At 49.4% G+C, this 24,615-nt stretch overlaps 1 protein-coding gene across 4 annotated transcripts in view; it reads left to right on the top strand.

Moving 5' to 3' along the window:
* The first annotated feature begins 607 nt into the window (after positions 1-607).
* The window catches only part of DZIP1 (DAZ interacting zinc finger protein 1), a 169,441-nt gene continuing 145,433 nt past the window's right edge, over positions 608-24,615 (top strand). For 2 of the 4 annotated variants that reach the window (XM_075336751.1, XM_075336752.1), the window contains exon 1: positions 608-713. In XM_075336751.1, the coding sequence (XP_075192866.1) occupies positions 711-713 (3 nt within the window). In that variant the 5' untranslated portion in view covers positions 608-710. Of the gene's footprint in view, positions 714-733; positions 915-13,735; positions 13,755-24,615 lie in introns of those variants that run through there. The other 2 variants (XM_075336753.1, XM_075336754.1) reach the window with 2 other exon arrangements.

Below are 24,615 nucleotides of genomic sequence, written 5' to 3' on the forward strand. Positions count from 1 at the left end.
GCCCTCCTCTCCGGTACCGTCCCGCACCCGGCGCCCTCCTCTCCGGTATCGTCCCGCACCCGGCGCCCTCCTCTCCGGTACCGTCTCGCACCCGGCACACTCTCCTCTCCGGTACTGTCCCGCACCCGGCGCCCTCCTCTCCGGTACCGTCCCGCACCCGGCGCCCTCCTCTCCGGTATCGTCCCGCACCCGGCACCCTCTCCTCTCCGGTACTGTCCCGCACCCGGCGCTCTCCTCTCCGGTACTGTCCCGCACCCGGCGCTCTCCTCTCCGGTACTGTCCCGCACCCGGCGCTCTCTTCTCCGGTACCGTCCCGCACCCGTCGCCCTCCTCTCTGGTAACGTCCCGCACCCGTCGCCCTCCTCTCTGGTACCGTCCCGCACCCGTCGCCCTCCTCTCTGGTACCGTCCCGCACCCGTCGCCCTCCTCTCTGGTACCGTCCCGCACCCGGCGCCCTCCTCTCCGGTACCGTCCCGCACCCGGCCCCTTTCTCTCCGGTAACGTCCCGCACCCGGAGCTCACTCCCCGTACATGTGGCCTCCGCGCTGAGAGGGCGGACCTTATAACTGTCTCAATCTGTGCAGCAGTGTGAAGATTGTGGGCGGGGCTTCTCTGTTACCATGGTAACTATGCAGACCACCCGGGCTGCTCCAGCCTAATGCCTTCAGCTCAGCAAGTCCCCGGATGATGAGGAAGCGGAGGAAAGGGGAATGGTAAGGAGGGGGAGGGGGGTACCGGGGAGCCCTGCGCGTACAGGCTGGGTGCCCACTTATTAACCCCTTCGGTTACCCTATCGCCGGTGGGTGAGCAGCGTGCCGGATGTTTTGGGTAGCGGAGTTCGTGCTATTGTCCGGTGTGGTGGTGAGCCATGAGAGTAACCCCAGGCACCAAATACCAGAGCCCTGTGCAGAGGGGTGAGTAGGGCCAGGGATGCGGGCACCACAGCTGGAGAGGAGGAGGAGGAATGTGCAGCCTGTGCAGACTTGTGCCTGGATCATGTTCTCAGTGTCAGGCCTGCAGATCATGTATACAGGCTGGTGATATAGGGGAGTATACACAGGGGGACCATATACTGAGGGCATGTCTACATAATGGGATCATATACTGAGGGCATGTATACATAGGGGGATCATATACTGAGGGCATGTATACAGGGGGACCATATACTGAGGGCATGTATACAGGGGGACCATATACTGAGGGCATGTATACAGGGGGACCATATACTGAGGGCATGTATACAGGGGGATCATATACTGAGGGCATGTATACATATGGGGGATCATATACTGAGGGCATGTATACATATGGGGGATCATATACTGAGGGCATGTATACATATGGGGGATCATATACTGAGGGCATGTATACATATGGGGGATCATATACTGAGGGCATGTATACATATGGGGGATCATATACTGAGGGCATGTATACATATGGGGGATCATATACTGAGGGCATGTATACATAGGGGGATCATATACTGAGGGCATGTATACATATGGGGGATCATATACTGAGGGCATGTATACATATGGGGGATCATATACTGAGGGCATGTATACATAGGGGGATCATATACTGAGGGCATGTATACATAGGGGGATCATATACTGAGGGCATGTATACAAAGGGGGATCATATACTGAGGGCATGTATACATATGGGGGATCATATACTGAGGGCATGTATACATAGGGGGATCATATACTGAGGGCATGTATACATAGGGGGATCATATACTGAGGGCATGTATACATAGGGGGATCATATACTGAGGGCATGTATACATAGGGGGATCATATACTGAGGGCATGTATACATAGGGGGATCATATACTGAGGGCATGTATACATAGGGGGATCATATGCTGAGGGCATGTATACATAGGGGGATCATATACTGAGGGCATGTATACATATGGGGGATCATATACTGAGGGCATGTATACATATGGGGGATCATATACTGAGGGCATGTATACATATGGGGGATCATATACTGAGGGCATGTATACATAGGGGGATCATATACTGAGGGCATGTATACATATGGGGGATCATATACTGAGGGCATGTATACATATGGGGGATCATATACTGAGGGCATGTATACATAGGGGGATCATATACTGAGGGCATGTATACATAGGGGGATCATATACTGAGGGCATGTATACATAGGGGGATCATATGCTGAGGGCATGTATACATAGGGGGATCATATACTGAGGGCATGTATACATAGGGGGATCATATACTGAGGGCATGTATACATAGGGGGATCATATACTGAGGGCATGTATACACAGGGGGATCATATACTGAGGGCATGTATACAGGGGGACCATATACTGAGGGCATGTATACAGGGGGACCATATACTGAGGGCATGTATACAGGGGGACCATATACTGAGGGCATGTATACAGGGGGATCATATACTGAGGGCATGTATACATATGGGGGATCATATACTGAGGGCATGTATACATATGGGGGATCATATACTGAGGGCATGTATACATATGGGGGATCATATACTGAGGGCATGTATACATATGGGGGATCATATACTGAGGGCATGTATACATATGGGGGATCATATACTGAGGGCATGTATACATATGGGGGATCATATACTGAGGGTATGTATACATATGGGGGATCATATACTGAGGGCATGTATACATATGGGGGATCATATACTGAGGGCATGTATACATATGGGGGATCATATACTGAGGGCATGTATACATAGGGGGATCATATACTGAGGGCATGTATACAAAGGGGGATTGTCACGAACCACCGGGGGGGTCACTCAGAAATCCCCCGCGCTGGCTACCAGTACGTCACAATCGGGGGGTAACAAGTGGGTGTCACCCCTCCTTTATACCTCCCGACCGACAGACAGAGCACGTGACGCGCTCTCTAGCGCCCCTCTTATAGTCAGGCCAATTATGGAATTGCCCGACAATAAGCAAGGAGGCCGCTATACTACTTATGCCGATTATTGAAGGGTCCCCGGTGAGAGTAGGGTATATATTCCCCCGACCTCCGCGGGCGGAATATATAAAACCTCCCCGAATCTCACTGGCCTCCCCACAATAATCCTTGGCACAAACTCGCTGCCACCAACCGCTTCACGGTAACTATTAGCCGAACACACAGACGTGGGATTCAAGATCGAGATAACAGAACAGCCCAAGATTAATTATATAATTTAATCAGCCTAAAGCACACTAGAAACTACAATATATACAATAGGGAATCTACAGAATATACATAGGTCAGAGTACAGTTACAGATAAAGCATGGTTTACAAACAGGTATGCAATTCAATCAGTTACCTTGTGCGTCTGGCCACAGGGGGGCGCTGTAGACCAGGTTTCCAGGAACTCCCACAGATGTTTCCTACACGTGACCCCCAGCGAAAGAACACTGGAAAATGGCCGAAGTAGGGTTATCAACCTGGGCAAATCCAGGTCCCCTCCTACCTTCGTGACCTCAGAGGGAGCACTGCTCCACCCCTGGCTGGAGTTATGGACAAAATCCACAACATGGAATATGGCCATAACTTGGCCTGGGAGCGTCGTAGGCGGACGCCAATGCTCTCATTGTGACAGTTATGAATTTAGCTACAGAATGAGAGGACTCATGACTTGTCTACTAGTTCCCCATTGGCTGATATCACGCCTGGGGTATTTCCCAAGCTCCCGCTCCCATAAAAAGGGTGTGCCAGCATCGTCCGCATGCGGAGACACCATCTTTATGGTTGCCATATTTATCGGAAATATGGCTTGCGAGATATGAACCATTTTTTACTGGAGTCGTTCTGTCTGGATACTTCCAAGCTTGCTAATTAGATAGCAGCTCCTACCACAGGGTCACGGCAGGGAGTCATCCTGTGTCCATTGTTCCCACATCACCTAATTTCCATATCACAGGAGATGGCCATGGAGGTGTAACACCTTCACAGATGCTGGACATTGAGAACAAGAAGGGAGGGGGGCACTGCCAGGGAGTGATGAGCGATTATGACTGGAAGTCATAATTCATCTTCATATCCCGGGATTTGCCTCACACCTCCCCCCTTTTGAGGGCGCTAGGGGGCAGCACACTCCGGTGTTCCCCCGTGCGCCCGTCCGCGACCTCTCCTTGTCGGGACAGCCCGTCTGCGTTACCGTGGTCACGGCCCCTTTTGTGGCGAATGGTGAAGTTGTATTGCTGGAGCGCAAGGCTCCATCGCAACAATCGCCCATTCGTCCCAGAGACGGTGTGCAACCAGCTGAGGGGATTGTGGTCCGTCTCCACGATGAAGTGGCGCCCGTATAGATAGGGTTGCAGACGCTGCAGGGCCCACACTATGGCCAGGCACTCCTTCTCCATCGTGGAATAGGCCACTTCCCTTGGTAACAGCTTCCTGCTCAGGTACAAGACTGGGTGCTCTTGGCTCGCAGAGTCCACCTGGCTGAGCACCGCACCGAGGCCGAAGTCACTGGCGTCGGTCTGTACTACAAACGGCCGCGTGAAGTCGGCTGCCTGTAGCACGGGCGGGCTGGACAGGGCGTCCTTTAGGGCCTGGAAGGCTGTCTCGCAGTCCATTGTCCAATCGACTGCAGAGGGCAGCTTCTTCTTGGTGAGGTCCGTCAAGGGCTTTGCCAGGCTACTATAGCGTGGAACAAACCTCCTATAGTACCCAGCGGTCCCCAAGAAGGACATCACCTGCTTCTTGGTCCTGGGGGTGGGCCAGGATGCGATGGCCTCCACTTTCTCAGGCTCGGGCTTCAGTGTTCTCCCGCCTACCCGGTGACCGAGGTACTGGACCTCGCTCATGGCCAGCTGACACTTTCCCGGCTTGATGGTCAAACCTGCCCGGTGGATCCGCCTGAGCACCTGTGCTAGATGCTCTAGGTGGTCCTCCCAGGTGGGACTGAAGACGGCAATGTCATCTAGGTACGCGGCCGCGTACCCTTCAAGTCCCTTGAGCAGGGTGTTGACAATCCGCTGGAAAGTGGCAGGGGCATTCCTCATCCCGAATGGCATCACCGTGGACTCGTATAGTCCAAATGGGGTAATAAAGGCAGAGCGTTCCCTGGCCTTGCGAGTCAGGGGGATCTGCCAATATCCCCGGCTCAGGTCCATGATGGTCAGGTACTGAGCCCCGGCCAACTGATCGAGCAGGTCATCGATGCGTGGCATTGGGTACGCATCGGCGACCGTGACAGCATTGAGCCCCCTGTAGTCCACGCAGAACCGAGTGGTTCGGTCCTTCTTAGGGACGAGGACTACAGGCGAGGCCCAAGCGCTGTTGGATGCCTGGATCACCCCCAGCTTCAGCATCTCGTCAATCTCCTGGCGCATGTGTTGCTGCACCTCCAGGGAGACCCGATATGCTGAACGCCGGATCGGGGGATGATCCCCAGTGTCCACGTGATGGACAGCCAAGTCAGTCCTTCCGGGCTGGTTGGTAAACAACCCCCGGAAGGGGAGGAGGGTGGCCCACAGCTGGGACCGTTGGTCCTCCAAGAGCTGGTGGCCAACCTCCACATCCTCCATGGATCCGCCTGCCCTAACCTGGGCTAGCATATCCAAGAGGGTTTCCGCTTCTCCCTCCTCGGGCAGGTTGCACACGGGGAGCGCACATGCCTCCCGCTCATGATGTGCCTTCATCATGTTCACATGGAAGGGCTTCCGCCTTCCACGGGCAGGGTCCAGGGTGACCAGGTACGTCACAGGGTTGAGCTGCTGGTACACGAGGTATGGGCCTTCCCAGGCTGCCTGAAGCTTGTTCTGTGGTACGGGGACCAGTACCCACACCTTTTGACCCACTTGGTAGGTCCTCTCACAAGCGTTCTGGTCGTACCAACGCTTCTGATCGGCCTGGGCTTGAGCCATATTGTCGTGTACCAGTTGCGTCAAGGCCTGCATTTTGTCCCGGAAGCGCATGACATACTCGATAACCGACACTCCAGGGGTGGCCAAATCCCCTTCCCAAGCCTCTTTCACCAGAGCCAGGGGGCCCCGCACACGTCGCCCGTACAGGAGCTCAAACGGTGAGAATCCTGTTGAGGCCTGTGGAACCTCCCGGTAAGCAAATAACAGGTGTGGGAGATACCGCTCCCAGTCACGCCCATGGGAGTCGACCAACATCTTAAGCATCTGCTTTAAGGTGCCATTGAACCGCTCGCACAGGCCATTAGTCTGCGGATGGTACGGGCTGGCCACCAGATGTCGCACCTGGACTTGCTTACAGAGGGCCTCCATCAGCTGGGACATGAATTGGGTCCCCCGGTCAGTGAGCATTTCCTGGGGAAAACCCACTCGGGAGAAAATCTCCAGCAATGCGGTGGCCACCTTGTCAGCCCGAATGGACGACAAGGCCACTGCTTCTGGGTACCGGGTGGCATAGTCCACTACCGTCAGTATGAAGCGTTTCCCGGAGCTGCTGGGGATGGCCAGCGGGCCGACCAGATCCACAGCCACCCTCCTGAAAGGCTCATCGATGATGGGCAGAGATACCAGTGGGGCTTTGGGGCGTGGCCCCGCCTTCCCCACTCTCTGACAGGTTTCACACGAACGGCAGTAGGCAGCCACATCGGCCCCCATTTTTGGCCAGTAGAAATGCTGGTTTAACCTGGCCTTGGTCTTAGCGATCCCTAGGTGTCCGGCCATCGGAATCTCATGTGCGATCCGCAACAACTCCGTCCGGAACGGATAGGGTACCACTAACTGTCGGTCCCTGGGCCACGCCTCCGGTGAACCCTGCTGGACCGTGGCCCGGTACAGCCGTCCTTGGTCCCAGACCACTCGCTCCGGGTCCGAGTCCGAGGGAGGCTGTGCCGCCTGCTCCTTAAGAGCTTTCAGGCTGTCGTCAGCTTCTAACGCTGCCTGAAACCCCTGACTAGATGTGGCCAGAATCGACGAGACTGTCACATCTTCAGTCAGTACCCCGGGACCTGTGTCCTGGCCTCCACCTGACTCGGCTGCCACTTGGTCAGAAGGGGAAGAGCTATCGGACCTCCGGGAGGCCCCTTGGCTTCCAGCACTCCCACTGCGGGTGACAGCGGCCACAGCCGCTGCGACCGTGGGTCGTGCCTGCTCCTCCTCCGTTCCTGACCAAGTCGCCGGTTCAGGCAGACCTACCTGGCTTCCTGACACCCCGGTTGTGGGGGAACCATGCACCGAGATCTTACCTGGGAGCACTTCCGCTCCTGGACCGGCCCCAATCTCACCTGCCTGTTCCCCTCCTGCAGCAACAGAACCCCGCTGTGAAATCTCTGGGGACCCCACATTTGCTGTGGTAGCCCCCACCCCACACACTGGTCCTCCCCCTGCTGCACCCTGCTCTCTGCTTATCCCTGCAGAGGGCAACAGATCCCAGCTCACAGGCTGATTACTTGTAGAGGCATTGTCACACCTTTCTCTGACCCCCTCCCCTGTCACAGCTGCAGCTGTGTGTGTGTCTATGGTGTCTGTGCAAGCAGAAATATCAGAGTTCACTCCCCCCTCTCTCACATCATTCATAGATAACACATTAACATTGTCAGGAGTCATGTCCGTACTGGCTGAAGGTTCAGCCCTTGGTGGGGGCCCAAACTGGGAGGTTATCTGCCCCAAATCTGTCCCAAGTAGCACGTTTGCGGGGATCCGATCAGTTACCCCCACCTCCCTCACCCCTCGCCCTGCGCCCCAGTCCACATAAATGTCAGCAACAGGCAGCGCCGGGTCAATGCCTCCAATCCCGGAGACAGCGAGGGTTTTTCCAGGGATCAAGTCTTGGGGGGACACCATCTCAGGCCGCACCAGAGTCACCTCCGAGGCGCTGTCTCGCAGTCCTATGGTCACAGACCGGCCGACGGTGACAGGTTGGAAGCTGTCCAGGGACCTACCACCACCCCCACCCACACAATACACCTTGGGCGGCCCTTGGGACGGGGACGGAGCCGGGGCCTTGGGACGCTGAGGGCACATGGCCTTGAAGTGTCCAGGTAAGTTGCACTGGTGGCACCGTCTTGGTTCTGCCACGGGCCTGGAGAGGGGAGTTGAGGGGGACACCCCCTGCAGTCTAGGGGCAGGTGGGGCAGTCGCAGAGTTCATCTTACCCCCTCTCCAGGTGCTGCTGGTGGCCGCTCTCCGGGCCTCAGGAGCCCGATTGTTGGTGTAGTCATCGGCCAGGGCAGCTGTAGCCGTGGACCCCTTTGGCTTCTGGTCTCGGATGAACTGGCGGAGATCCTCAGGGCAGTTCCACAAGAGTTGCTCCGTGATGAACAAGTCCAGGATCTCCGGTCCGGTGGAAAGCTGCAGGCCTTGGGTCCAGTGGTCGGCAGCTCGGGCAAGTGCCCGCCGGTGGTCAGCCCAGGAGTCCTTTGGTCCCTTTTGCAGGGTCCGGAACTTCTTGCGGTAGGACTCTGGAGTGAGGTTGTACTGTTGGATCAGGGCCCGCTTGATGGTGTCGTAGCCCTGATCTGCCTCAGCAGGCAAGTCCCCAAGGATATCCAGGGCCTTACCCCTTAGACGGGGGGTCAGGTATTTGTCCCACTGATCCTTGTCCAGATGGTGCTGCAAGCAAGTCCGTTCAAAAGCAGTCAGGAAAGAGTCCAAGTCTCCATCCTTCTCCAGCACTGGGAAGTCCTCAACACGGACCTTTGGAAGTTTGGTGTTTTGAAGGTCACATGTGGCTGATGAGGGCCGGAGCTGAGCTAGCTGCAGCTGGTAGTCACGGTCTGCCTGTCGCTCTCACTCTTCACGCGCTGCCTGCCGCTCCGCAGCCTCACGCGCTGCTTGCCGCTCCGCAGCCTCAGCGTCACGCGCTGCCTGTCGCCCACGCTCGGCCATGAGTATCTCGTAGGTATCCCGGTCTCCAGCCATAAGCCTGGCCAAGGCAGCGTGAAGGAGGGCCTCTGCACCTCTCAGGCCGGAGGGATTGGCAAGTGGTGATCTGCGGCACGCTGCAGAGCCAGGTGATTCACTGTCCATTTCAGAGCGGAGGGCTGGCATCTGGCTCGTTGAGGACCCTTGGGTGAGCTGCTCCTCATCTTGTCCAGCAGTGCCAGGTTGTGCAATGTCCTCTGCAGAGCTGTTTTCTGGCGTCGAGCTCCTGGAGGACTCGTGGGCAACCTCCTCATTACTGTCCACAGCACCGTCCTCCCTCTCTTCGGCTCCTGCTTTAGCATTGGCCAGTTGCCTAGCTCTGCTCCTGGTGCCATCAGCCATTCTTGCAGACTTTTGGTCACTGACACAGAACTGACACCTGATGCCTCCACACACCTTACAGTATCTGCACTCTGACACTCTAGTGTTGAGCTAGTCTGAACACCCCAGCAGCCACAGCTGCTGCAGGCAGTCTTTAGTGTCTGGGAGTATGGGTCTCACACTCACACACACTATTATCTCGATCCCACCGCTATGCCACCAATATGTCACGAACCACCGGGGGGGTCACTCAGAAATCCCCCGCGCTGGCTACCAGTACGTCACAATCGGGGGGTAACAAGTGGGTGTCACCCCTCCTTTATACCTCCCGACCGACAGACAGAGCACGTGACGCGCTCTCTAGCGCCCCTCTTATAGTCAGGCCAATTATGGAATTGCCCGACAATAAGCAAGGAGGCCGCTATACTACTTATGCCGATTATTGAAGGGTCCCCGGTGAGAGTAGGGTATATATTCCCCCGACCTCCGCGGGCGGAATATATAAAACCTCCCCGAATCTCACTGGCCTCCCCACAATAATCCTTGGCACAACTCGCTGCCACCAACCGCTTCACGGTAACTATTAGCCGAACACACAGACGTGGGATTCAAGATCGAGATAACAGACCAGCCCAAGATTAATTATATAATTTGATCAGCCTAAAGCACACTAGAAACTACAATATATACAATAGGGAATCTACAGAATATACATAGGTCAGAGTACAGTTACAGATAAAGCATGGTTTACAAACAGGTATGCAATTCAATCAGTTACCTTGTGCGTCTGGCCACAGGGGGGCGCTGTAGACCAGGTTTCCAGGAACTCCCACAGATGTTTCCTACACGTGACCCCCAGCGAAAGAACACTGGAAAATGGCCGAAGTAGGGTTATCAACCTGGGCAAATCCAGGTCCCCTCCTACCTTCGTGACCTCAGAGGGAGCACTGCTCCACCCCTGGCTGGAGTTATGGACAAAATCCACAACATGGAATATGGCCATAACTTGGCCTGGGAGCGTCGTAGGCGGACGCCAATGCTCTCATTGTGACAGTTATGAATTTAGCTACAGAATGAGAGGACTCATGACTTGTCTACTAGTTCCCCATTGGCTGATATCACGCCTGGGGTATTTCCCAAGCTCCCGCTCCCATAAAAAGGGTGTGCCAGCATCGTCCGCATGCGGAGACACCATCTTTATGGTTGCCATATTTATCGGAAATATGGCTTGCGAGATATGAACCATTTTTTACTGGAGTCGTTCTGTCTGGATACTTCCAAGCTTGCTAATTAGATAGCAGCTCCTACCACAGGGTCACGGCAGGGAGTCATCCTGTGTTCATTGTTCCCACATCACCTAATTTCCATATCACAGGAGATGGCCATGGAGGTGTAACACCTTCACAGATGCTGGACATTGAGAACAAGAAGGGAGGGGGGCACTGCCAGGGAGTGATGAGCGATTATGACTGGAAGTCATAATTCATCTTCATATCCCGGGATTTGCCTCACAGGGATCATATACTGAGGGCATGTATACATATGGGGGATCATATACTGAGGGCATGTATACATAGGGGGATCATATACTGAGGGCATGTATACATAGGGGGATCATATACTGAGGGCATGTATACATAGGGGGATCATATACTGAGGGCATGTATACATAGGGGGATCATATACTGAGGGCATGTATACATAGGGGGATCATATACTGAGGGCATGTATACATAGGGGGATCATATGCTGAGGGCATGTATACATAGGGGGATCATATACTGAGGGCATGTATACATATGGGGGATCATATACTGAGGGCATGTATACATATGGGGGATCATATACTGAGGGCATGTATACATATGGGGGATCATATACTGAGGGCATGTATACATAGGGGGATCATATACTGAGGGCATGTATACATATGGGGATCATATACTGAGGGCATGTATACATATGGGTGATCATATACTGAGGGCATGTATACATATGGTGGATCATATACTGAGGGCATGTATACATATGGGGGATCATATACTGAGGGCATGTATACATAGGGGGATCATATACTGAGGGCATGTATACATAGGGGGATCATATACTGATGGCATGTATACATATGGGGGATCATATACTGAGGGCATGTATACATAGGGGGATCATATACTGAGGGCATGTATACATATACTGAGGGCATGTATACATATGGGGGATCATATACTGAGGGCATGTATACTCATGTATACTGGGGGATTATGTACAGGGGTCATGCATACAATTGGGTAATATATATATATATATATATATATATATATATATATATATATATATATATATATATATATATATATATATATATATATACACATACATATACATACAGTGCCTACAAGTAGTATTCAACCCCCTGCAGATTTAGCAGGTTTACACATTCGGAATTAACTTGGCATTGTGACATTTGGACTGTAGATCAGCCTGGAAGTGTGAAATGCACTGCAGCAAAAAAGAATGTTATTTCTTTTTTTTTTTTTTTTAAATTGTGAAAAGTTTATTCAGAGGGTCATTTATTATTCAACCCCTCAATCCACCAGAATTCTGTTTGGTTCCCCTAAAGTATTAAGAAGTATTTCAGGCACAAAGAACAATGAGCTTCACATGTTTGGATTAATTATCTCTTTTTCCAGCCTTTTCTGACTAATTAAGACCCTCCCCAAACTTGTGAACAGCACTCATACTTGGTCAACATGGGAAAGACAAAGGAGCATTCCAAGGCCATCAGAGACAAGATCGTGGAGGGTCACAAGGCTGGCAAGGGGTACAAAACCCTTTCCAAGGAGTTGGGCCTACCTGTCTCCACTGTTGGGAGCATCATCCGGAAGTGGAAGGCTTATGGAACTACTGTTAGCCTTCCACAGCCTGGACAGCCTTTGAAAGTTTCCACCCGTGCCGAGGCCAGGCTTGTCCGAAGAGTCAAGGCTAACCCAAGGACAACAAGGAAGGAGCTCCGGGAAGATCTCATGGCAGTGGGGACATTGGTTTCAGTCAATACCATAAGTAACGTACTCCACCGCAATGGTCTCCGTTCCAGACGAGCCCGTAAGGTACCTTTACTTTCAAAGCGTGATGTCAAGGCTCGTCTACAGTTTGCTCATGATCACTTGGAGGACTCTGAGACAGACTGGTTCAAGGTTCTCTGGTCTGATGAGACCAAGATCGAGATCTTTGGTGCCAACCACACACGTGACGTTTGGAGACTGGATGGCACTGCATACGACCCCAAGAATACCATCCCTACAGTCAAGCATGGTGGTGGCAGCATCATGCTGTGGGGCTGTTTCTCAGCCAAGGGGCCTGGCCATCTGGTCCGCAGCCATGGGAAGATGGATAGCACGGCCTACCTGGAGATTTTGGCCAAGAACCTCCGCTCCTCCATCAAGGATCTTAAGATGGGTTGTCATTTCATCTTCCAACAAGACAACGACCCAAAGCACACAGCCAAGAAAACCAAGGCCTGGTTCAAGAGGGAAAAAAGCAAGGTGTTGCAGTGGCCTAGTCAGTCTCCTGACCTTAACCCAATTGAAAACTTGTGGAAGGAGCTCAAGATTAAAGTCCACATGAGACACCCAAAGAACCTAGATAACTTGGAGAAGATCTGCATGGAGGAGTGGGCCAAGATAACTCCAGAGACCTGTGCCGGCCTGATCAGGTCTTATAAAAGACGATTATTAGCTGTAATTGCAAACAAGGGTTATTCCACAAAATATTAAACCTAGGGGTTGAATAATAATTGACCTACACGTTTATGTTGAAAATTTAACTGAGCAACATAACTTGTTGGTTTGTAAGATTTATGCATCTGTTAATAAATCCTGCTCTTGTTTGTATTTGCATCTTATCAAACCTGCTAAATCTGCAGGGGGTTGAATACTACTTGTAGGCACTGTAATATATATATATATATACACACACAGTAGAACCTTGGATTACGAGCATAATTCGTTCCGGGAGTGTACTCTTAAACCAAGGTACTCTTATATCAAAGCAAATTTTGCCATAGGGAATAACTGAAATGCAGACAATTCGTTCCACAACCCAAAAATATTTACTGTATTTATAGAAACTTATGACAGTAATACAAAATAATGTACTGTAAAAAACATAAAACAAATTAAACTGCACTTTTGCTTACAATAGAATTGATGTTATGCGGGAGATACAGTATAGAAAGAAAAAATGATGTATAAATATGACAACCTTTATTCTAGTACAGGACAACCCCCCCCCCTCCCAAATCTATTCTCCCCAAAATAAGGGCAGAACTAAGCCAAATGTGGGGTAGGAATACTTCACAGTTTACAGTACAAGCAATGTGCTGCACTGTTTATCAGAAAGTACAAAACTGTATCCACAAATGTAAATTAATAGACATGCTATATAGTATATACTGTACAATGGTATTGTGTATACAGTATACAGTACATATGGACATAAAGTTACCTCCAGAGCGGGTCAGAGTGTGGTGAAAGGACAGAACCGGAAGTGTGCACGGTGAGTATTTGCTCTTATTGCAAAGCATTGCTCTTAAACCAAGTTACAAATTTTTAAAAACCTTTGCTTGTCTTGCAAAACTCTCTCAAACCAAGTTATTCTTAATCCAAGGTTCCACTTATATTATATTAGTTGCTCCAAAAATAAGGCAGGGGCTTATAATCCTTTCTGCATTATTTTCGGGGGTGTCTTATATTTGTCTGCTGTATTAGTGCCTGAGGTTTGCACCACAATTCTTGCCATTTCTAATGAGTTGAGAGTAACCTCTGTGTAGACATACACACTGTCACTCTCAGCTGAGAGTCCCGATGATTTTGATGCGATCCTCAGGCTGGCGGTACCTGTAATACAGGAGGCAGAGTGCAGGTGACCATGCAGGACTCAGAGCGATGGGTGGGCTTACGGGGCGATGCTGAATATTCATTCACTTAAAGGGGTTATCCGGCTTATTTTGACTTTTTTTTTTTTATTTCCCTATTGGGCTACATTGGGGCAGGTAAGTAGATAGAGAGCACTTACCTGCCCTGCTGTCAGCCCCTCTCCCCCGGCTCAGAGTGGTCATGTGACCGCTCCTGCCACTATTTTGCTGCTTACGGTCATTTTAAGTCAACATGGGCAGGACCATGTTGACATGCAAATCTGGGAACAGCATGTTGCCGCCCTGCTGGGCGTGTACAGTGCGTGGAGTCACCAGCCCCCTTCCCTGCACCCTCCCACACATTCCCCCGCACCCCATACTCTCCCCGCCCACGATGTCACAGCCAGCACCGGGCCCCCTGCTTACAGTAGGATCGCAGGAGTGCCCATGCAGTCAGTGTCCCGCTCCTGCCCCGCAGCTGCCCGCACTGCATTATCAGCAGGGGATGACGAGCGCTGTTGGCAGGAGGTTAGATGAGATCATTACCTCCTGTGACGATCTCCTCTGCCGACGTCACCACTGTCACTGCCTTCTATGCCCGCCGCGTTCTCACGTCACGTCTCACGGGCGGCCCGAGATTGTCACTAGTGGTGATGTCACAGGCTCCCGCGATACTGCTGAGAACGCGTCAGGCATAGAAGTCAGTGACGGCGCTGACGTCAGGAGTGCAGGAGATCGTCACAGCAGGTAATGATCTCATCTAACCTCCTGACAGCAGCGCTCGTCATCCCCTGCAGTGACCTGGGCTATTGATGTTAGCTCAGGTCACTGCACTGGTCTCCCAGACAATGGGGAACATTCTGTTCTTCATTGACTGGGACATTGACTATGGTATGGATTGTCGTGGGACCCCCTTATTGGATTACGCCGGACCCTGATTTTATTGTTCTTTTCAATAAATTGGTGAAAGAGGGAATGTTTTGGGGAGTGTTTTTTCAAATAAAACTTTTTTTGTTGTCTATTTTTTATTTCTTACTGACTGGGTTGGTGATGTCGGGTATCTGATAGACGCGTGACATCACCACCTGCTGGGCTTGATGCCAGGTGACATTACATATCTGGCATCAACCCCGTATGTTACCCCATTTGCCACAGCACCAGGGCAACGGGATGAGTTGGGGCGAAGGGCCAGGATTGGCTTATCTAATGGATGCGCCACTTCTGGGGCGGCTGTAGCCTGCTATTTTTAGGCTGAGAATACCAGACCACAGCTGTCCACTTTACCTTGGCTGGTGATCCAATTTGGGGGGGACCCCACGTTTTTTGTTTTAAATTATATAATTTAAAATAACATCGTGGGGTGCCCTCTGTTTTGGATTACCAGCCAAGGTGAAGCTGCCAGCTGTGGTTTGCAGGCTGCAGCCGTCTGCTTTACCCTAGCTGGCTACAAAAGATAGGGGGACCCCACGTCGTTTTTTTTTAATTATTTATTTTTTGGCTAAATACAAGGCTAAGCACCCTTTAGTGCCACATGAAAGTCACTAAAGGGTGCTAGCTTAGAATATGCAGGGGGGTGGGACATTATATAGGTCTTTCTCATCTATTTATCTATCTATCTATCTATCCCATTCATTTATCCGTCTATCTCTCTTTCTCTATATCTATCTATCCATCTATATATCTACTCATCTATTTATCTTTCTTGCTGCTTCCGTTTTTTGCGGTCCGCAAAAAAACGGAAGGCACACTGATGACACGGATGCATCCGTGAAAAAAACGGACCATTCTTTTGCGGAACGGTCATGTGAATGTAGCCTACATGTGTTCCCTATGGGGGTAGGGGTCGGTACAGAATGCTGTGTGTGTGTGTGTGTGGGTTGCAGAGCCCGATGTGTGTGGGCGGCGCAGAGCCCGATGTGGGGCTGTTATTTCCATTGCTACAGTGATAACAGGTCAGGTGCTGGGGCAGAATACTGACAGGGAATGTGTGTGCAGAGGGCGGGCAGAGGGCGAGGCTGGCAGGGGGTGAGCCTGGACACTGGGGCCGGGCGGTGCCAGCTGTGACTGGGAGGTGTGGCACAGGAAGTTATCATGTTTACTTGAGCTGAATGTAAACAAAGAGCTGCAGAGAATAAAGTCATAATTCAAGAGGAACAAAAGTTAGAAAACAAAAAATAGCAATGTAGGGGTGATTTATATGACAATACAGCGCAGATAAACTCAAAAATGTTTGGTAAGCTAATGTCGGACAACTCCTTTAATTAGCCGGGGCTTAGACTATGTGCGCACTAGAAAAGTGATTTTTCTCAAGAAAATTTCTTGAGAAACTTCTGGGAGTTGAAAATTACCGCACCTGCGGTAAAAAAACGCACCAAATCCGCGGGAAAAACGCATGCGTTTTTGCCGCGTTTTTTCCGCAGGTTGGTCCCTGCGTTTTTTTATGCTGTAACTACTGCAATAAATAATATAGATAATAGATAGATAATCGATAGACAGATAATGGATAGAGGGAAAGATGGATAGATGAATAGATAGATACAAAGATAGATAGATGAGAAAGACATATATAATGTCCCACCTCCCTGCATTTTCTAAGCTGGCACCCTTTAGTGACTTTCATGTGGCACTAAAGGGTGCCTAGCCTTGTATTTAGCCATAAAATAAATAAATAATTAAAAAAAAAAACACATGAGGTCCCCCCATCTTTTGTAGCCAGCTAGGGTAAAGCAGACAGCTGCAGCCTGCAGACCACAGCTGGCAGCTTCACCTTGGCTGGTAATCCAAAACAGAGGGAACCCCACACTGTTATTTTAGATTAAATAAATAATTTAAAACAAAAAACGTGGGGTTCCCCCCAAATTGGATCACCAGCCAAGGTAAAACGGACAGCTGTGGTCTGATATTCTCAGACTAGGGAGGACTACTGTTATTGGACACTCCCCAGTCTAAAAATAGCAGGCCACAGCCGCCCCAGAAGTGGCGCATCCGTTAGACGTGGCAATCCTGGCGCTTCGCCCCAACTTCTCCCGTTGCCCTGGTGCGTTGGCAAACGAGGTAATATATGGGGTTGATGCCAGATGTGTAATGTCACCTGGCATCAGGCCCTGGGGTTAGTGATATCACGCGTCTATCAGATACCCGACATCACAAACCCAGTCAGTAAGAAATAAAAAATAGACAACAAAAAAAGTTTTATTTGAAAAAAACACTCCCCACATTCCCTCTTTCACCAATTTATTGAAAAGAACAATCAATTCCACGTCCGGCGTAATCCAATAAGGGGGGGGGGGTCCCACGGCGATCCATACCATAGTCACTGTCCCATTCAATGAAGAACAGAATGTTCCCCATTGGCTGGGAGAGCAATGCAGTGACCTGAGCTAACATCAATAGGTCAGCCCAGGTCACTGCAGGGGATGACGAGCGCTGCTGTCAGGAGGATAGATGAGATCATTACCTGCTGTGATGATCTCCTGTAGTCCTGCCATCAGCGCTGTCACTGTCTTTTATGCCCGCCGCGTTGTCAGCAGTATTGCGAGAGCCCGTGACGTCACCACTAGTGACAGTCTCGGGCCGCTCGCGAGACGGGCATAGACAGCAGTGACCGCGGTGACGTCAGAAGGCAGGAGATCGTCACAGCAGGTAATGATCTCATCTCGCCTCCTGACAGCAGCGCTCGGCATCCCCGCGGCTGCACGCGCTGCTGTGTGTCAGTGTCTGCCTGCGCTGCAGCGTGACAAGCTGCTGATACTGCGGGCAGACACTGACACTGCTGTGCTGGCAGCGGCGGGGCTGCAGCGGGACACAGACTGCACGGGCACCTGGAGGTCACACGGAAGTGCTTCTGTGCAGCGTCCAGGGAGTGTGACGTCTGTGTTTACTCTGCTCCGCCTCCTCTTCTGTCATATTGACATCACTTCCTGCAAAACCGCAGGCAGCGATGAACATTACCGCAGGTAAATCGCGGTTTTACCGGGGGTATACCACACATCATTTGCTACCTGCGGTATACCCCCGGAATTTCGCGATTACATTACAGTGAATGGAGTGAAATACCGGGGGTATTCCGCAGGTACCTGCGGAAAAGAAGTGACATGCTCATTTTCTCAAGAAATTTTCTCAAGAAAATCTTCACAAAGAATTTTCTTGAGATAAAAACACAGTGTGCGCACAGATATTTTTTTTTTCCCATAGGTTTTGCTGGGAAATGTCTGCAGAAAGATTGCAAACATGTCTCAAGAAATTTCTGCAGCAAAACCGCGGGTAAATCCGCAGGTAAAAATGGCCTAGTGCACACATAGCCTAAGGCGGGCTTTGCACACTACGACATCGCAGGCCGATGCTGCGATGCCGAGTGCGATAGTGCCCGCCCCCGTCGCAGCAGCGATATGTGGTGATAGCTGGCGTAGCGAAAGTTATCGCTACGCCAGCTTCACACACTCACCTGCCGTGCGACGTCCCTGTGGCCGGCGACCCGCCTCCTTGTTAAGGGGGCGGGTCGTGCGGCGTCACTGCGACGTCACACGGCAGGCGGCCAATCAGAGCGGAGGGGCGGAGATGAGCAGGATGTAAACATCCTGCCCACCTCCTTCCTTCCGCATATCCTACGGAAGCCGCAGTGAGGCCGGTAGGAGACGTTCCTCGCTCCTGCGACTTCACACACAGCGATGTGTGCTGCCGCAGGAGCGAGGAACAACATCGGACCATTGCGTCAGCGTAATTATGGATTACGCCGACGCTGTACCGATGATACGATTACGACGCTTTTGCGCTCGTTAATCGTATCATCCAGCCTTTACACACTGCGATGTCGCATGCGATGCCGGAAGTGCGTCATTTTCAATTTGACCCCACCGACATCGCACCTGCGATGTCGCAGTGTGCAAAGTGCCCCTTAGAGCAACACAAGGGGACAAAAAAGTTATGTCTCCTGACCTAGGGCGGCACAATCCCTATTTCAGGATACTGCTAGTGTTAGTACACAACTAGGGCCTATTTTTGATCTATCGCTTATAGTTTAATCCTACTCAAAGAGGCTGTAAAATCCTGCTAGGGCTTATTTTTGGGTAGTGCTCCTTTTTTTTGTTAAACATGATATATAATGAAGGGATCATATATACAGGAGGGCAGGTATACAGAGATAATCTATATGGGGGTTCATATACAGGCGAGCATGCATACAGGGAACTATATGTACGTATATATGGGACATATATAATGAGAGATAATATATGTAGGGGGACCATAAATATAAGAAGCTGGGGATGCATATGTAAAGGGAGATAATCTATAAAATGAGGTGGATTATATATTCATTGATGTATGTGCAGATATACAGGGAGTGGTGTATAAGGGGGATCATATACAAGTGCATCTCAATAAATTAGAATATCGTCAAAAAGTTAATTTATTTCAGTAATTTAATACGAAAATGATAATGTTGATGATTATGGCTTACAGCTAATGAAAACCCAAAAGTCATCTCAGAAAATTAGAATATTATATAAGAACAACTGAAAATATGATGTTAAACTCAGTAATGTTGGCGTCCTGAAAAGTATGTACAGTAAATGCACTCAATACTTGGTAAGGGCTCCTTTTGCATCAATGCGGCGTGGCATGGAGGTGATCAGCCTGTGGCACTGCTGAGGTGTTATGGAGGCCCAGGTTGCTGGGATAGCAGCCTTCAGCTCGTCTGCATTGTTGGGTCTGGTGTCTCTCATCTTCCTCTTGACAATACTCCATAGATTCTCTGTGGGGTTTAGGTCAGGCGAGTTTGCTGGTGTCAAGGGAGGGGTGTAGTGGATGGCCAAGGAACACGAGGTAACCTATCCTGGCCATAAGGCTGGGTCCTCTACGCTCATCCTCACACCCGGATTGTATGTCATATGTGGCTTATTTTTGCATGATAGAGATTTAACTTTTATCTGTGGATTAGACGGCTCTGTGTTCACAGACAATGATTTTTGCAGGTATTCCTGAGCCCATTGCAGTGATTCTATGGCCGAATCATGGCTGTATTTAATGCAGTGCAGCAAGCGGGTGCATAGATCACAAGCATCCAATACTGACTAACGGTCTTTTCTTTTGTGCGCACAGATTTTTCCTGAATCTCTTCATGATGTTATGTACTGTAGATGGTGGGATATTAAAAGTCTTTACTATTTTACTTTGAGGAACATTTTACTGAACTTGTTAAACAATTTTTAGACATATTTTTTTCAGATTGCTGAACCTCTGACCACCTTTGCTTCTGAGAGACTCTGCCTCCCTTGCGTGGCTTTTTTCATAGATAGTCATGTGACTTAGTTGAAAACTGACTGTTTTTCAATAGTGCAACTTATCCAGCCAGTTGTTAATCATATTCCAGCTTTGCTGAAATGTGTTGCTGCCATCCATTTCTAAATGCAGACTTTTTCCTGTACTATTGTTTGAGGAAAGTGTTTTCTACATTGGCAGTAAGTTTGGGAGTTGATACTAAGGCGGACTTTGCACGTTGCGACATCGCAAGCCGATGCTGCGATGTCGCACGCGATAGTCCCCGCCCCCGTCGCAGGTACGATATCTTGTGATAGCTGGCGTAGCGAAAATTATCGCTACGCCAGCTTCACATGCACTCACCTGCCCTGCGACCGTCGCTCTGGCCGGCGACCCGCCTCCTTCCTAAGGGGGTGGGTCGTGCGGCGTCATAGCGACGTCACACGGCAGGCGGCCAATAGCGGCGGAGGGGCGGAGATGAACAGGATGTAAACATCCCGCCCACCTCCTTCCTTCCGCATAGCCGCCGGTGGCAGGTAAGGAGATGTTCCTCGCTCCTGCGGCGTTATACACAGCGATGTGTGCAGCCGCAGGAGCGAGGAACTACATCGTACCTGTCGCTGCAGCATAATTATGAAAAAGTCGGAGCCTGCAACGATGATACGATAACGACGCTTTTGCGCTCGTTAATCGTATCATCTAGCATTTACACACTACGATCTCGAAAGTGACGCCGGAAGTGCGTCACTTTCGATTTGACCCCACCGACATCGCATGTGCGATGTTGCAACGTGCAAAGCCGCCCTTAGTCTATCTTGAACCAAAAAACGTCCCAACTAGCTCATCTGTAATAATACCAGCCCATAGCAGTACCCACCTCCACCTTGCTAGTGTCTTAATTGAAGTGGAAGTTTGTGACCATCACTGACCCATCCATCTGGTCTGCCAAGTGTCACTCTCATCTCATCAGTAATAAAATCTTTGAAAATTCTGTCTTCAGATATTTTTTGGCCCAATATTCATAATTCAATTTACGGTATATGTCTTGTTCAGTGATGGACATGTTTCAGCCTTCCTCTAGGCTATGTCTCCGAGCACCTTGAGCTTCTGGGTTCTTCAGGGATGTTGCCGGTCTGGATTATGGCAGCAGAAGAGAATAATGGCTTCCTGGTCGCTTCACGTATTGATTCTTCTCAAATCTTTGGTAGTTTAATGTGTTTTATTTTTTTTTTTTCACAACACATTTTTTTTGCTACCCTGATGGCAACAAAATTTTTCATGGTTCTGTGATCACACCCAAATATACAGTGCCTTGCGAAATTATTCGGCACCCTTGAATTTTTCAACCTTTTCCCACATTTCAGGCTACAAACATAAAGATAAAAAGTTAAATGTTATGGTGAAGAATCAACAAGTGGGACACAATTGTAAAGTTGAACGATATTTATTTCTGATTTTAAACTTTTATAAAAAAGAATAAAATGAAAATTGGGGTGTGCAATATTATTCAGCCCCTTTACTTTCAGTGCAGCAAACTCACTCCAGAAGTTCACTGAGGAGCTCTAAATGATCCAATATTGTCCTAAATGATTGATGATGATAAATATAATGCACCTGTGTGTAATCCAGTGTCCGTATAAATGCACCTGCACTGTGATAGTCTCAGTGTTCTGTTTAAAGCACAGAGAGCATCATTAAGAGCAAGTAACACAACAGGCAGGTCTGTGATACTGTTGTGGAGAAATTTAAAGCCGGATTTGGTTACAAAAAGATTTCCACAACTTTAAACATCCCAAGAAGCACTGTGCAAGCGATCATATTGAAATGGAAGGAGAATCATACCACTGCAAATCTACCAAGACCTGGCCGTCCATCCAAACTTTCATCTCAAACAAGGAGAAGACTGATCAGAGATGCAGCCAAGAGGCCCATGATCACTCTGGATAAACTGTGCAGAGATCTACAGCTGGGATGGGAGAGTCTGTCCATAGGACAACAATCAGTCGTACACTGCACAAATCTGGCCTTTATGGAAGAGTGGCAAGAAGAAAGCCATTTCTCAAAGATATCCATAAAAAGTGTTGTTTAAAGTTTGCCACAAGCCACCTGGGAGACACACCAAACATGTGGAAGAAGGTGCTCTGGTCAGATGAAACCAAAATCTAACTTTTTGGGTGCATTGCCAAACAATATGTTTGGCGTAAAGGCAACACAGCTCATCACCCTGAACACACCATCCCCACTGTCAAACATGGTGGTGGCAGCATAATGATTTGGGCCTGCTTTTCTGCAGCAGGGACAGGGAAGATGGTTAAAATTGATTGGAAGATGGATGGAGCCAAATACAGGACCATTCTTGAAGAAAACCTGTTGGAGTCTGCAAAAGACCTGAGACTAGGACAGAGATTTGTCTTCCAACAAGACAATGATCCCAAACATAAAGCAAAATCTACAATGGAATGGTTCACAAATAAACGTATCCAGGTGTTACAATGGCCAAGTCAAAGTCCAGACCTGAATCCAAGCGAAAATCTGTGGAAAGAGCTGAAAACTGCTGTTCACAAACGCTCTCCATCCAACCTCACTCAGCTCCAGCTGTTTGCAAAGGAAGAGTAGGCAAGAATTTCAGTCTCTCAATGTGCAAAACTGATAGAGACATACCCCAAGCGACCCGCAGCTGTAATCGCAGCAAAAGGTGGCACTACAAAGTATTAAATTTAAACGGGGCCGAATAATATTGCACTCCCCAATTTTCAGTTTATTATTTTTTTTATAAAAGTTTACAATTGTGTCCCACTTGTTGTTGTTTCTTCACCATAACATTACAATTTTTTATCTTTATGTTTTAATCCTGAAATGTGGGAAAAGGTTGAAAAATTCAAGGGGGCCGAATACTTTCGCAAGGCACTGTATTAGCAATTTTAAGAGTGTAAAGCAAGAAAAAGTGGGGGCGCTCTCTGTGTGAGGCCAGACGGACCAGTGTATATGAGCCAATGATGAATAGGCTCTCCCGGAGGGGTTGTACAACCCGCAGACACAACTCTGGTAGAGGCGGAGATAGGACTGCAGTATTCGTCATTGATCCCCCAGTGGGTTGATAAGACTAATTCCAAAAGGTAAAAATGACAATATGGAGAGAATGTCTAGCCGTGTGAAACAGGTAATAATTTAATTAGGAGAGTTTTTTAAATCCGTTTTTTATTGCCTATTTCACAAGGCTGGACGGTACCTCCATATCACCATCCCTCTGTACGACGTTTAACAATTTTTCTACTTTTTAAAGTCAGCTAAATCTCTTTTTTACTTGAGGAACACAAGCTATCTAATAATTTTGCACACCTTGAAATTGTTGTCCTTAGGCCACAGCTGCCCATATACACAACTACCGAAAATTCCTGCTACAGTTTATTTTTGGGGAGGACTTATTTTTGGATAAACAGCGTACCCATCACCTGATATGCTTCATCCAATAATTCACATTTATACAGCTGGAGTTGAATAATGTGTAAAAAATGATGATCTAGTGGAAATACTAACTTGTCTAATAGTTGTACACACTATATTTAAGGCACATCATATAGTATAGGCAATAGTTAAAGGGGCCAGTGTCTGTGCCGCTTTATCACTTATTTTAGGGTTTAGATATGTATCTGTATAATTAGCTGTATACGTCATCGTCACACTACAATAAAATAAAATCTATATTCCGCCCTGGTATAGCATTAATGGGGAAGGGATAGTGATTTGGACTGACATCTTCTATATTTTTAGACTGAAAAAACACTCTATTTCTATCTATACAGATGTACAGGACAGATGTATGATGTTGTAGAATGGCTGTAGACACTTGATGTATTACATGGATCAGTCCTTGATTGTGAGCTTGGTACACGCTTGCATGATTAGCAGGATGACAGTCCTAATGTAAAAGTAGGAGTTTAGAAAACCATTTTCACTTACATATTGTAGATATCGGCCCTATTGATATAACTCTATCCTCTGTCTCTCCGGTGGTCCATGCCGGTCTTTATTTACTTCTCTAGAGCGACGTTGTGCTGTGTACTGTGACCACCGGCGTCGGCAGTGATGCTGGCATTTATGGCAGGTGATCCATGAGGCAGGGCCGCCACCAGAGGGGGACAAACAGGACCCTAGTCCGGGGCCCCAACAGAAGGCTGAGCCCCTTCACATTTCATTTATTGGCTTGTGTGGAGGCGGAGCTGGGGTGGAGTCTCAAGGGGGGCC

The sequence above is a fragment of the Anomaloglossus baeobatrachus genome, chromosome 2 (genome assembly GCF_048569485.1).
Source record: "Anomaloglossus baeobatrachus isolate aAnoBae1 chromosome 2, aAnoBae1.hap1, whole genome shotgun sequence".
Lineage (NCBI taxonomy): Eukaryota > Metazoa > Chordata > Amphibia > Anura > Aromobatidae > Anomaloglossus > Anomaloglossus baeobatrachus.